The following is a 12,871-nucleotide window of genomic DNA, read 5'->3' as shown; positions in this document are numbered from 1 at the left end:
ATGCTATCGCTAAATAAATGTGAACGTTTGGTTCACGCATTCAGAATTATTTTCGATTTACGTATATTTGTGTGAGAGAAAATACTGTAGCGAACTACGAACCATGATTCGAACTATGACACGAATCCTCATACTAAACATCTAAAATTAGAGAAAATTGAGAAGCATAAGGCCGGTTCAATATATGAGAATCTATGCAGATATTTTCTGTGGACTATCTAGTTGGAAAAAGAAAATGAATTATTGTCTTTTATGACGCAACAATTATTGTACATTTCTTGAAATGATTGTATAACAAATCACATTCAAATGAACAAATCATACACTATTAAGTTGGGGAATCAACCGTTCATAATGGATGGTGTACTGCAATATTAAAATTACATATTAAATTAAAACTTTAAGGAGTGAGAATTGAAAATGTTGGCTCATCCGATCAATCAGATGTATGATAACGTCTTGTCAATGATACATGTCCAATTTGTAGATTAAATGTTAATGAACGGTTTATGAATTAGCTCGTTATCGACTATTAATTTTTTTTTTTCTCATTTTACACTATTGTCAGTGTGTTTTTACATGAATTAGCTCTTTGTCCTTTTCAACATTTAACTTGCAAAAACAAATATGCAATATGTATTCCAATATCTACATGTAACGACCCTTTACTGGCCTTTATGGTTTTTTTTTTCCTTAATTTAACATAAAATGTGTAGATATAGTAAAATTTGCAGAAAAACATAATAAAAATTAATCAATTTGACTACTAAAGGTATTAAAACATATATATATATATATTTATATATTATAAAAAAAACTTAAATGACACCCAGATTTTTTTTTAACCTAACAAACCATAGTCAAATAAACAAAGCTAAAGAAAATCAAGAACCAGTGAACCAGTTTAATAATGAGAATGTACGCTGATCTTATCTCTGCTCTAGCATGTTGAAAAAGAAAAATTATTAAATTGCATTTTCTATGATCATGACACCTATCATTGTACTTTTTATTAAATGATTGTGTAAAAAAATCACATTTTATTGAACAAATGTTATAATGTTGGTCGTGGGAATCAATGAGACAACCACCATGACTATTGTATACTACCATGTTAAATGATCAAATTGTTGCGAAAAATCTGCAAGTGCCCGGAATCAAATTATCAACATACATATATATACACACACAAAACTTGCCTTTTCCAATTTTTTTTTTTTGGGATAAAACATTCATTTTTTTAATTTATTTTATTTTTTTGTTGACAGTATGTGCAAGTTGCTTTTTTCATCTTGACAGTGCATGGATAAGGTTGGCGTAAATTCCAATCTATGCATATATTTTTGGGGACTACCAAGTTGTAAAAGAAAATTAATTATTGTCATTTATGACGCAACAATTATTGTACATTTCTTGACAATTATTGTACGCAACAATTATTGTCTTTTTTTCTCTGTGTACTGTTAACTAAAAAGTCTTCAAATCCTCCCCACAGAATTGAATTATAAGAGACAGTTTAAGTCTTACTCAACTATCTTCAATATTTTCTCAATTAAGAAAGTTTCAACTGACTATGAAAAAATTAAAAACAAACGTCTGAAGTGTTGTGTTGACAGCAATGATTAGTTCCAATATTCTAATCCTCTATGAAAGAATCAGAAATTCTTCATATAATTACTCTTCAAAAAGAACAAATCTCATTCAAATGAACAAATCATACACTATTAAGTTGGGGAATCAATTGTTGATAATGGATGGTGTACTGCAATATTAAAATTACCAAAGCATATTAAATTAAATCTTTGAGGAGTGAGAATTGAAAATGTTAGCTTATCCGATCCATCAGATGTATGATAACGTCTTGTCAATGATACATGTCCAATTCGTAGATTAAATATTAATGAACGGTTTATGAATTAGCTCGTTATCGATTATCAAATTTTTTTTTTTCATTTTACACTATTGTCAGTGTGTTTTTACATGAATTAGCTCTTTGTCCTTTTCAACATTTAACTTGCAAAAACAAATATGCAATATGTACTCCAATATCTACATGTAACGACCCTTTACTGGCCTTTATATAGTTTTTTTTTTCTTAATTTAACATAAAATGTGTAGATATAGTAAACTTCGCAGAAAAACATAAGAAAAATTAATCAATTTGAATACTAAAGGTGTTAAAATATATATATATATATATATATATATTTTTAAAAAAAAACTTAAACTAAAATGACACACAGATCGAGTATCGTTTCTATAGAGATTGAGTGTTAAATTACCGCTAAGTACTGCGATTATCGTAACTCAACTTGATCTAGACAACTGAACTAAATGAAATAAAAATAGAACTAAAACAAATATAAATGCAAAAAAAATAAAATATGCAAAATTCTATGCACAAATATATCTAGAGTCTCCATTTCACTCACTCTTCCCAAGTTCCTCCTATTTGGTAAATACTAGCCAATTCCAAACAATTCTAAGATTAAGGGACCTAATATAACCTCATTAACTCGCTCCAGCGCCGAATGAGATAATATGTATAAATATTCGAGTCAATATTAGAACGTACAGGATAGCCTAAATATCAAAGAAGATTGAAAAGTAAATAATTGCTTATGATTCATCATGCATAAATGCTTAGTTGGATAATTATGTTACTTTTTTTATTATTTATTTGTCGATCCGTTTATACTATTATAAATTATCGTTATAAAATCATACAACCCCATACTTTTAAGCTTATGAAATATATTGTATTTTATGCCATCAAATCAATTAAATAAGGGACTTTTTATTTTTTATTTTGCAACCGAGAAATAAATAATTGCAAATGCGTTTCATCATGCTGAATGCTTTTTTTTTTTTTGGCTGAATATGCATAAATGCTTAATTAGTCGTGTTATCTGTTGGTGAAAAAGACAGTGCACACGTGATTCTGAATGATTCAGAAAAATTATACATCACATAGTTAGTGGGGGTCTCTTTTTCTATAAATAGCTAGTTTGAATACCCCATGCAAATTCAAACGACAAACAATTAAGATTTTTCGGTGCAACAGTGTCATTGTAGTCATGAGACTTCCTAATATGAGTTCTGTTCTCTTCCATATCCTTCCACTTGTATTGGTGAGCCCTTTCTGTTATTCTAACTAGCTAGCACTTTTTTATGTAACGTAATCACGAATTGCATTCTCTTGTGATACAAGAGGAATAAATCATTACATTACATTTCATTGTTGCTGAATTTTTACCATTATTTATATGCACAATGCATTTTTGGTCTTGCTACCTTTTAGAATTCCTGATTCTAAAGTAATTAAGAAACACTCTCTTACCAAACATTGCAACGATGTGACTTTACATACTAATTATTAGAATAAAGATTCTGACATTCCGGATATCCATGTTAATTTCATAATAAGGGAAAAAGGAAATAGAGAAAAAAAAAAGCTCAAAGGCCACAAAGAAATGTCTTCCAAACAAGACCTATAAATTAATACACCAACGAAACATTGGATAATTTCTAATTCTATATTTAGAATATTTATAGTAGCTTTTGGATCACATATTAGACTTGTGATGCTATCAGATATATATTACGTGGGCAAAATGTTATACCTTCATGTCCATATGTATGCTTGGACAAGTTTCACAATAATAATCATTATCGTTGACACTATTCCCCGTTGTTAAGTTTTTTGCAGGACCAACAGAGTCAAGAAGATATCCAGCATCAAAATACTGGTTAAACATCATGAAAGACCATCCTATGCCAGAGGCAATTCGCGAGCTTGTCAATGAGAATGCATTAGCAAATGATTTTGAGCCACAACCAAATTTCCTTTTCTATGATAAGTATGGAAAAAAAGTTGTTTCCAGTGATGCGAAATCATTTGCAAATGATTTTGAACCACAACCAAATTTCCTTTTGTATGATAAGTATGGAAAAAAAGTTGTTTCCAGTGACGCGAAATCATTTGCAAATGATTTTGAACCACAACCAAATTTCCTTTTGTATGATAAGTATGGGAAACAAGTTGTTTCTAGAGATGCGAAATCATTTGCAAATGATTTTGAACCACAACCAAATTTCCTTTTGTATGATAAGTATGGGAAAAAAGTTGTTTCCAGAGATGCGAAATCATTTGCAAATGATTTTGAACCACAGCCAAATTTCCTTTTGTATGATAAATCATTTTCAAATGATTTTGAACCACAACCAAATTTCCTTTTGTATAATAAGTATGGGAAAAAAGTTGTTTCCAGAGATGAGAAATCATTTGCAAATGATTTTGGACCACAACCAAATTTCCTTTTGTATGATAAGTATGGGAAAAAAGTTGTTTCCAGAGATGAGAAATCATTTGCAAATGATTTTGAACCGCAACCAAATTTCCTTTTGTATGATGGGAAAAAGGGCGTGTCCAAAGAAGAGAAATCATTTGCTAATGATTTTGAGCCACAACCAAACCTGCTATTGTATGACAAGCAAGAGAAAAAAGTTGTTCCCATAGAAGAGAAATGATTCAAAGATGAATTTGAGCCACGGCCAAGCAAAGGAATTCATGAGGATGGAAAATTACCCACAGAAAAGTCTATCCAAGATTTGGGATCTGCAAAAGCCTAATATCTCTTTATGATCGTCAACTATGTCAAAATCCAAGTCTATGTTTTTATTTATAATATGCATTTCTTGCGATGTTTTCACTGTTTGAATAAGATGTGTGCTAATGAGGCGTCTTGTAAGTTCTAATGTCAAATTAATATAATATGAATAAAGCCGTGCTTTACTGCGTTACAGTTTGTTGTTTTTGTAGAGCAGAATTACTTTGTTTACATGATAAGGTACAAAAAGCAAAATTTAAGACAAATTCAAGGCCAACTAATTATACTTCCCCTCTCTGACGTTGTATTAATTTTATTGTCTGATAGAGCTAGCACTCATTTTGTCACTGCTCTTCGTTGCTCTGATTGCCCCACCCGTCTACGCAAGATCACGCTCTGCTCCTCCGCGCAAGCGACGCCCAACATGCCATCGATCCAACCTCCATAGCACAAACAACCAAGCTATGCACTCTACCCCTCTATGCAAAGAACCTTGAACAGCGTTTTATAAGCCTTGGACCTTGAATGGAAATAAACATTATATGAGTGCATGTTGAACCTCATTTGGATAACGTGTACATTAATAAAACGAATTTCATAAACTAATTTCTACTTCATATACTCCAACAAACCTACTGTGGAGTTCTAATCTCCTCACCCCAAATTATAAAAAAAAAAAAAAAGAAAAAAGAAAAAAAGCTTATTGGAATTAGTAATCCCCAGTCTACCAAATCTGTCAAGACTTTAGTTAGCAATTTGTTGGCATTGATTGTAAAAATTTAAAAACATGTATATTTGGCAACTTGTGTTTATGGAAAAGATTATAGGCGATTTTGGTTGCTTGATTACTTTGAATATGGAATTTTTTCTTGATGAAAATCATGGAAAATACTGCATGATTATGTATTTGGAATGGTTGACAAATCCAAATTAATGAAGGAGGAAAGCTAATCACTTGGAGTATCAAGCTTGGTTTATTACTTGGTGATATTCTTGTACGTGGAGTGGTTTTTGGCTTGATTGATGAATGATTTGGAAGGTGCTGTACATGAAGCAAATATGGAGCTGATTGGTTTGACTTTTGGTGGCTAATTGATGGGCTCTATGTATAAGAAGAATCCTTAGAGGAGAAGTTGCTTTATTTAGGATGATTTTAGTGGAAGAATAGATGGGAATATAGACCAATTTTGGTTGTATATAATTAGCATGCAGCCATGAACGTGGGGGGAGCTTTTGAATGAAATATTCTGCAGCAAAAGGCTACTTTGATGCTCTTTGAGTGAAAAAGACAAAAGGTGGTTCTTCGGGAGAAGAACGTATTGCTTTCGGGAGAAAGCTTTCAAAGATGAGTGGTGCTTGCTGGACAAGACCACTAAAAGGATTCTCCACAGCGGCAACATCATCAAGGAGGGAGTCTTTGAGTGAGTAAAACCGATTGGTGTTTGTAATCTCTTTATCTTAGTAGATTGTTCACTGTTTGGGCGTGGCCCCGGAGATGTAGGTGTGGGGCACCGAACTGCGATATCAATTCCTTGTGTCTTTTATGTTTTCGTTAATCTTTCTGCACTTATAATTTGTTGCTGCTGAATCAAAGAAAAATATATTCATTTACACGTATCTGTCATCAGTGTTACAACTAGTGTTATAACACCCTTTGTGACACCGACAGAAAAACGGACCTTTCAATTGGTATCAGAGCGGGTCACTAACCGTTTGCTTGGTGAGATTTTAGGAGTTAGTCTATTGTAACAGGGATGAATTTTCTTAAAGAAGGTGGTTCGGTTTCACGCCCTCCTCTCCTCGATGGTTGCAATTATTCTTATTGCAAAGCTCGTATGAAGGCATTCATCAAAGCACTTGATGCGAAAGCGTGGCGTGCTGTGTTGATTGGTTGGACACACCCCGTTACTAAAAATGAGGCTGGAGAAGAAGTTATGAAACCTGAAGAGAAATGGTCTACTGAAGAAGATCGATTGGTGAATAGCAATTCAAGAGCACTTAATGTCATCTTCAACGGGGTGGATGTCAATCAATTCAAACTTATTTCTACATGTGAGTCAGCCAAGGAGGCTTGGGAAATTCTACAGACGACGTATGAGGGCACGGCAGCCGTGAGACTATCAAAACTTCAAATTCTCACTACTAGGTTTGAAAACTTACGCATGCTTGAAGATGAAATAATTTCTGATTTCAATTCAAAGTTATGTGATATTGCTAATGAAGCTTTTGCACTTGGTGAGAAAATTCCTGAGGAAAAACTGGTGAGGAAGGCATTGAGATCACTCCCTCAAAGGTTTGCTTATAAAGTGACAACTATTGAAGAGGCCAAAGACGTGCAGTCAATGAAACCTGACGAATTAATTGGCTCTTTGCGTACATTCGAGATGAACCTGAATGAAAACAAGAAAGAGAAGGACAAAAACATTACTTTTCAAGCCGAAGTTAAAGAAGTTGAGTCCGATGATGAAAAAGACTTAATCGAGTCCATAGCATGATTATCGAAGAATTTCAACAAGGTGATGAAGAAGTTCAACAAGAAGAACCATACACCAAACTTTGGAAACACAAACCATTTCTAGAAGAATAAAGCTGCAGCAAATAACACAGAGATGAAGACAAAAAATAAGGGTATTCAATGCCGGGAATGCGACGATTACGGCCACATTCAATCCGAGTGTGCCAACACTCTAAAGAAGAAGAAGTCTCTGAATGCGACGTGGAGTGATGAAGACTCTGAAGGCAGTTAGGAGGATGAAGACCATGTTAGTAACTATGTTGCTTTTAATGTTTATACTGATCAAGGTGTTTCTGCAAATAGTGTTACAAAAGGTGTCGCAGACAGTGTTACAACAAATGCTGAAACATAATCCGTGAACAGCGAAAATGGAGATTTTTCAAATTCTGAAAGTAACAGTGATGGTGAGGAATTGACTCTTGATGCCATACAGGAAGCTTATAAGACCATGTTCAGCAAATGGGTTAAAATGTGTGAAATAAATAAGTCTCTACGGAAGCGCGCCAATGAGCTTGTCAAAGAGAATGATGTGTTGAAGAGAGCTGCTGATAATTATGAATTCCTTGCTACAGAGAGAGAAAAGAAGTTGAAGGAAACAAGGGCTGAACTAGAGAGCACTCAGAAAAATTTGAACATGATGACTTCTGGTACAAATAAACTAGAACATATTCTTTTATTGGGAAGATCAAGTGGTGATTGGCAAGGCCTTGGATACACTGGTGAAAGCTCAACATCCAAGAAAGTGTTTATGAAGGAGACACCCACTCCTGAACCTCAGACTACCCTCAGTAAGAAGGTTATTATCTTACCTCCTCGACGTAAAAGATTTGTCCCCATATGTCATTATTGCAGTTTAGCTGGTCATATAAGACCAAGATGCTACAAGTATTTGAATGCTTTGAAGAGAGGTATGCTTCCTAATCCACCAAATTTCACAAGAAGGACACCTAGAATGAAGATTGATGTGTATGTGTGGGTAAGAAAAGATGATTTAAGGTGTCATATGACTTATACTTCTTTAGAAGCATGTACTAATGGTTGTCTGTGTACTAATGGTTGCTGGTCCAAGCATTTAACATGTGATAATAACAAGATTAAGAGAATGTTACATTCAGGGAGAGTAAGACTCGTAGAGGATTCAGGGGGAGCGATTTGCAGAAATCAATGAATTAGAATGTGATATGCAGGAAAGTATTGCACAGAGTGTTCCATCAGGTGTTGCAACACTTTCTGCGACAACAGTTTCTAGAAGTTTTTTATTATTATTATTTTTTGGCTTATTTTTGTCAAAAAGGGGGAGAACATTGTACTTTTCTGATTTTTTTAATTTTTAAATTTTTATTGCAAATAGGAACTTGTGTTAGTTTTACCAAAAATGCTAATAGGGGAGATTGTTAGGACTTTAGTTGGCAATTTGTTGGCATTGATTGTAAAAATTCAAAAACAGGTATATTTGGCAACTTGTGTTTATGGAAAAGATCATAGGTGATTTTGGTTACTTGATTACTTCGAATATGGAATGTTTTTCTTGATAGAAATCATGGAAAGTACTGCATGATTTTGTATTTAGAATGGTTGACAAATCCAAATTAATGAAGGAGGAAAGCTAAACATGTGGAGTATCAAGCTTAGTTTATTGCTTGGTGATATTCTTGTACGTGGAGTGGTTTTTGGCTTGATTGATGAATGATTTGGAAGGTGCTGTACATGAAGCAAATATGGAGCTGATTGGTTTGACTTTTGTTGGTTAATTGATGGGCTCTATGTATGGGAAGAATCCTTGGAGGAGAAGTTGCTTTATTTAGGATGATTTTAGTGGAGGAATAAATAGTAATATAGACCAATTTGGGTTGTATATAATTAGCATGCAGCCATGAATGTGGGGGAGAGCTTTTGAATGAAATATTCTGTAGCAAAAGGCTGCTTTGATGCTCTTTGAGTGAAAAAGATAAAAGGTGGTTCTTCAGGAGAAGAACGTATTACTTTCGGGAGAAAGTTTTCAAAGACGAGTAGTGCTCGTTGGACAATGCCACTAAGAGGATTCTCCACAGCGGCAACAACATCAAGGAGGGAGTCTTTGAGTGTGTAAGACTGATTGGTGTTTGTAATCTCTTTATCTTAGTAGATTGTTCACTGTCTGGGCGTGACCTCAGAGATGTAGGTGTGCGCACCGAACTGCGATATCAATTCCTTGTGTCTTTTATGTTTTCGTTAATATTTATGCACTTATAATTTGCTGCTGCTGAATCAAAGAAAAATATATTCATTTATACGTATATGTCATCAGTGTTACAACTAGTGTTATAACACTCATTGTGACACCGACCGAAAAATGGACCTTTTAAAATAAAAAATTATTAAAAAGGAAAAATTTATCAAAAACCGATTTTTTTCAAACGCCGAGTTACTAATTTAAAATTATTTAAAAAAAAAACATGAGGTACTAAAAGACGATTTCTTTATAATACAAGATACCAATTGAAATTATCCCTATTATACAAATATTTTATGAGATTTGTTTGTACTTGTTCAACTTTTACTCATAAATTGTGTTCATACTGTAGGCTAGAAAGTTATAAATCGGTAGCAATGTTGCGCTCGGAGCGGAGGCAAAAGTATAGATACTACCATGCAGCGAAATTTCCATGCACGTTAATCTAAATGCTTTTAAAGAAATAGACTTACTAATTTCTGTTTAAAAATACTTGACACATTCTGACTATTATTGATTTTAGGTACATAGAACTAGGTTTTAATATTAATATTATTAGTAGTTAAAATCTCGGTAAGGTTTCCCACGCATAGTTCATAAAGTTTTATTTCACAAATCCGTGAGAGTAAATGAAAGGAAAATTTAAAATTAAAAGAAGTTAAAAAATCTGATTTTGGTAATTAAGTGTACGTCCAACATGATTAAAGGGTTTTCCAATTAAAATAAGTAGAACTCATGGTAATTAACGGCGCGGGAAGTCGAAGTGTTATATAGAAAGCATGGGAAAGTGATTCAGATCGTGAAATCTCTCTCTTCAAATCATCAACATGGCCAAGGATTTTTCATTACTAATTTATAGTTTTATAAACTTGTGAAGTTTTTCTCGTTTGTGATTCAAAAACCGTTTAAATAGATTTTTCCTTCTTTTTTTATGGATGAAAATAAAATTTTGTTGGAACAATTAGGTGATTTTTCATAAACAAAAATTCGGAAATTCCAAAGGGAAAAACATGCGCCTCTGCTGTTAATTAGGTCCAATATCCTCTCTCTAATTTCGTGACCCTTTGTGGAAAAGTTTGAAATTTATCTCTCTAAAAAATATCTTGATTTTCTCGCGCAGTCGAGGGTGGAGTTGAGAGTCCAATCTGGTATAGTGTGTCATACATTAACATTATTATAAACCATACTTTTTCATCTTTCTTTGAATATCAGCTGTTGGATTGGGTATCGGTAATGCAAATATCATGGGTCACTGTCACAGATTCTCTTATAAAAAATATAATAAGAAGCCATTGTTGATAATGATATTTAAATCAAATCAGCAGTTACTAGGAGTGTTCGCTGGTAGTTCGGGCTTTTTAAAAATAAAAAAAATCAAAATCAAAGGTAATAATGAGTAGTGTTGGAATTTTGGGCTGGCGGGCCGGTTCGAGGCCTAAATTTTTCGGGCTGGGCGGGCAAGCCCAACTGCCAACCCATCCAAAAATAAATTTTCAGGCTTGGGCTCGGGCAGCCCGAAAATGGACACCACGCCGGAGCCCGCCGCCATGTTATCGCCGTCTGTCGGAATTTTTTTGAATTTTTCCGGTCATGCCCGATTTGCCCGAAGCCCGAAAACCCGACCAACGGACACATTTTTTACCGTTGGAGCCCGACCTGACCCGAAGCCTAAAAAGCTTGGTCCCAACGGCTAGTTTTTTATACCGTTGCCCGATTTTCTGTCTGAACCTGACTCGCCGCAACAAAAAAAACTAGTCGTTGAATCTGAATTTGGGAGAAAAAATCAATTTTTTAACCCAAAAATTCACTATAAATACCCCAAATCCTGCACACATTTTTCTCATTCAAACTCTCTCAATCCCTCTCAATTTCTCTCAATCTCTCTCAATTTCTCTCAATCTCTCAAATCTCTCTCATAATTTTTCTAAAAACTATCACATTATCCTAAAGCACTCTCTCTCAAATCGTTCTTATTTTTTTTATAATAGATTCTTTTGATTATAGTGGTATTCCTGTTGATGCCCAACACAACGTAAAAGAAGGGCAATTTCCCACTAATAAATTTGTTACGTAGGAATCTAATAATTCGAGCCCTGGTGGGCATACTGGAGGTCGTGGTCACAATGGTGGTGGGCGTGGAGAAGCGGCGAGTGCAAGTGCCACTACGTCTACAAGTGTTGCAACCTCCAGAAGGAAATGCAAGTGCACCTCGACAGTTTAGGATCACTTCAACACAATTGAGGAGATCGACAATGAAGGTAACACTAAATATATAGCCCAATGTAAATATTATATATCTAAATTACAAGGTGACACTATTCACGACACCACACACTTGAGAAGACACTCTGAAAAGTGTCTTCAAAAGCTTAGCCAGTCTGGCAGACCCGAACTTTGCCAAACACAATTATCTTTTGATCGCGCAACCGGTGGTCTAACCACTTGGAAATACGATCCGTAAGTAATTCGTATGGAAGTTGCGCGAATGATAGTTGCATTAGATCAACCACTTAGTTTTGTAGAGCATCCTACTTGGCAATGATATATTAAGGTTGTACATAATCTTAATGCACAGTTCACTTTAAAAACTACTTTTAGGAAAGATTTATTAAAATTATTTTAAAAAGAAAAAGAAGCATTAATAAACCTTTTACACTTTACTAGCGGGTGTGACGCGTTAACGGTAGATATTTGGTCTGCCGTTGCCAATAAATATTATTTTGCTGTAACCGAACATTATTTTAAAGGATTCGATTTAGATAAGAGAATATTAGGTTTTAAATGTGTTTTAGGATCACATAGCACGGATTTAATATATAATACAATTTTAAATGTAATTCATGAATTTAGATTAAGAGATAAAGTAATGGCTATAACATTAGATAATGCTAGTGCCAATACAAAAACAATTGAGTTTTTTGAAAATGATTTAAGTTTATTTTTCACCAACATTGTGTTGGGAATAGTGTCCTAGAAGCATGAGATGCAATAGGATATTTATTATTTAATTAATAAAAGAGTTTATTCATCATTTTATGTGCATATATTTATGAATATTTTATGAATATCAAATGAAAATTTCGTGATTGTTTATGTAACCTTAAACATAGTATATAAGTGTTATATACGAGAGGATAATATTTAAGGATAATAATCAAAAACATTATTCATGATGAATTTAATTAAAGTTCAGAATCTTTAATTAAAACATTATTAATACATGTCATTCCCATTTAGAATGGAACGGTGTTATCCACACTGTTAATATGGCGAGATATTGAATGAGTGTATTTCGCATAATAAGATTATGTGGAACAAGGACACAGACACAATATGAATTTCTAATAATTTCCGTTAAGCATAGAAATTCTGATTGAGTCTACCGATGGTCATATATAGGATGATCTTAATCCTGAGTTCTTAACAAACTCCTATTTATGGATTTATGTCTTTTGATTTACTCGGTACGGATTCCGAGACCCTGAATCCTATTCCTTGTATTTTGGAGACATAATGAAATAGGTAGCTGGGAAT

General features: G+C 33.7%; 2 protein-coding genes across 2 annotated transcripts in view; both read left to right on the top strand.

The window, feature by feature from the left end:
- Positions 1 to 3,038: 3,038 nt before the first annotated feature.
- LOC21411515 (organ-specific protein S2) lies at positions 3,039 to 4,808 on the top strand. Its single transcript, XM_024167014.1, has 2 exons — positions 3,039 to 3,131; positions 3,700 to 4,808. Exons 1-2 carry the CDS (start codon positions 3,078 to 3,080, stop codon positions 4,528 to 4,530), a joined length of 885 nt encoding a protein of 294 aa, XP_024022782.1. The 5' UTR covers positions 3,039 to 3,077; the 3' UTR covers positions 4,531 to 4,808.
- Positions 4,809 to 7,319: 2,511 nt separating this feature from the next.
- Positions 7,320 to 12,871, top strand: part of LOC21408600 (probable phospholipid-transporting ATPase 5) — a 26,154-nt gene continuing 20,602 nt past the window's right edge. Inside the window, exons 1-2 of the mRNA XM_024167039.1 lie at positions 7,320 to 7,372; positions 7,489 to 8,033. Coding sequence (XP_024022807.1) covers positions 7,320 to 7,372; positions 7,489 to 8,033 — 598 coding nt within the window. The remainder of the gene's footprint in view (positions 7,373 to 7,488; positions 8,034 to 12,871) is intronic.

This window comes from Morus notabilis, unplaced genomic scaffold, assembly GCF_000414095.1.
Source record: "Morus notabilis unplaced genomic scaffold, ASM41409v2 Scaffold276, whole genome shotgun sequence".
Lineage (NCBI taxonomy): Eukaryota > Viridiplantae > Streptophyta > Magnoliopsida > Rosales > Moraceae > Morus > Morus notabilis.
Note: the sequence above shows the minus strand (reverse complement) of the source record. Positions and strands in the feature narration are given on the sequence as shown.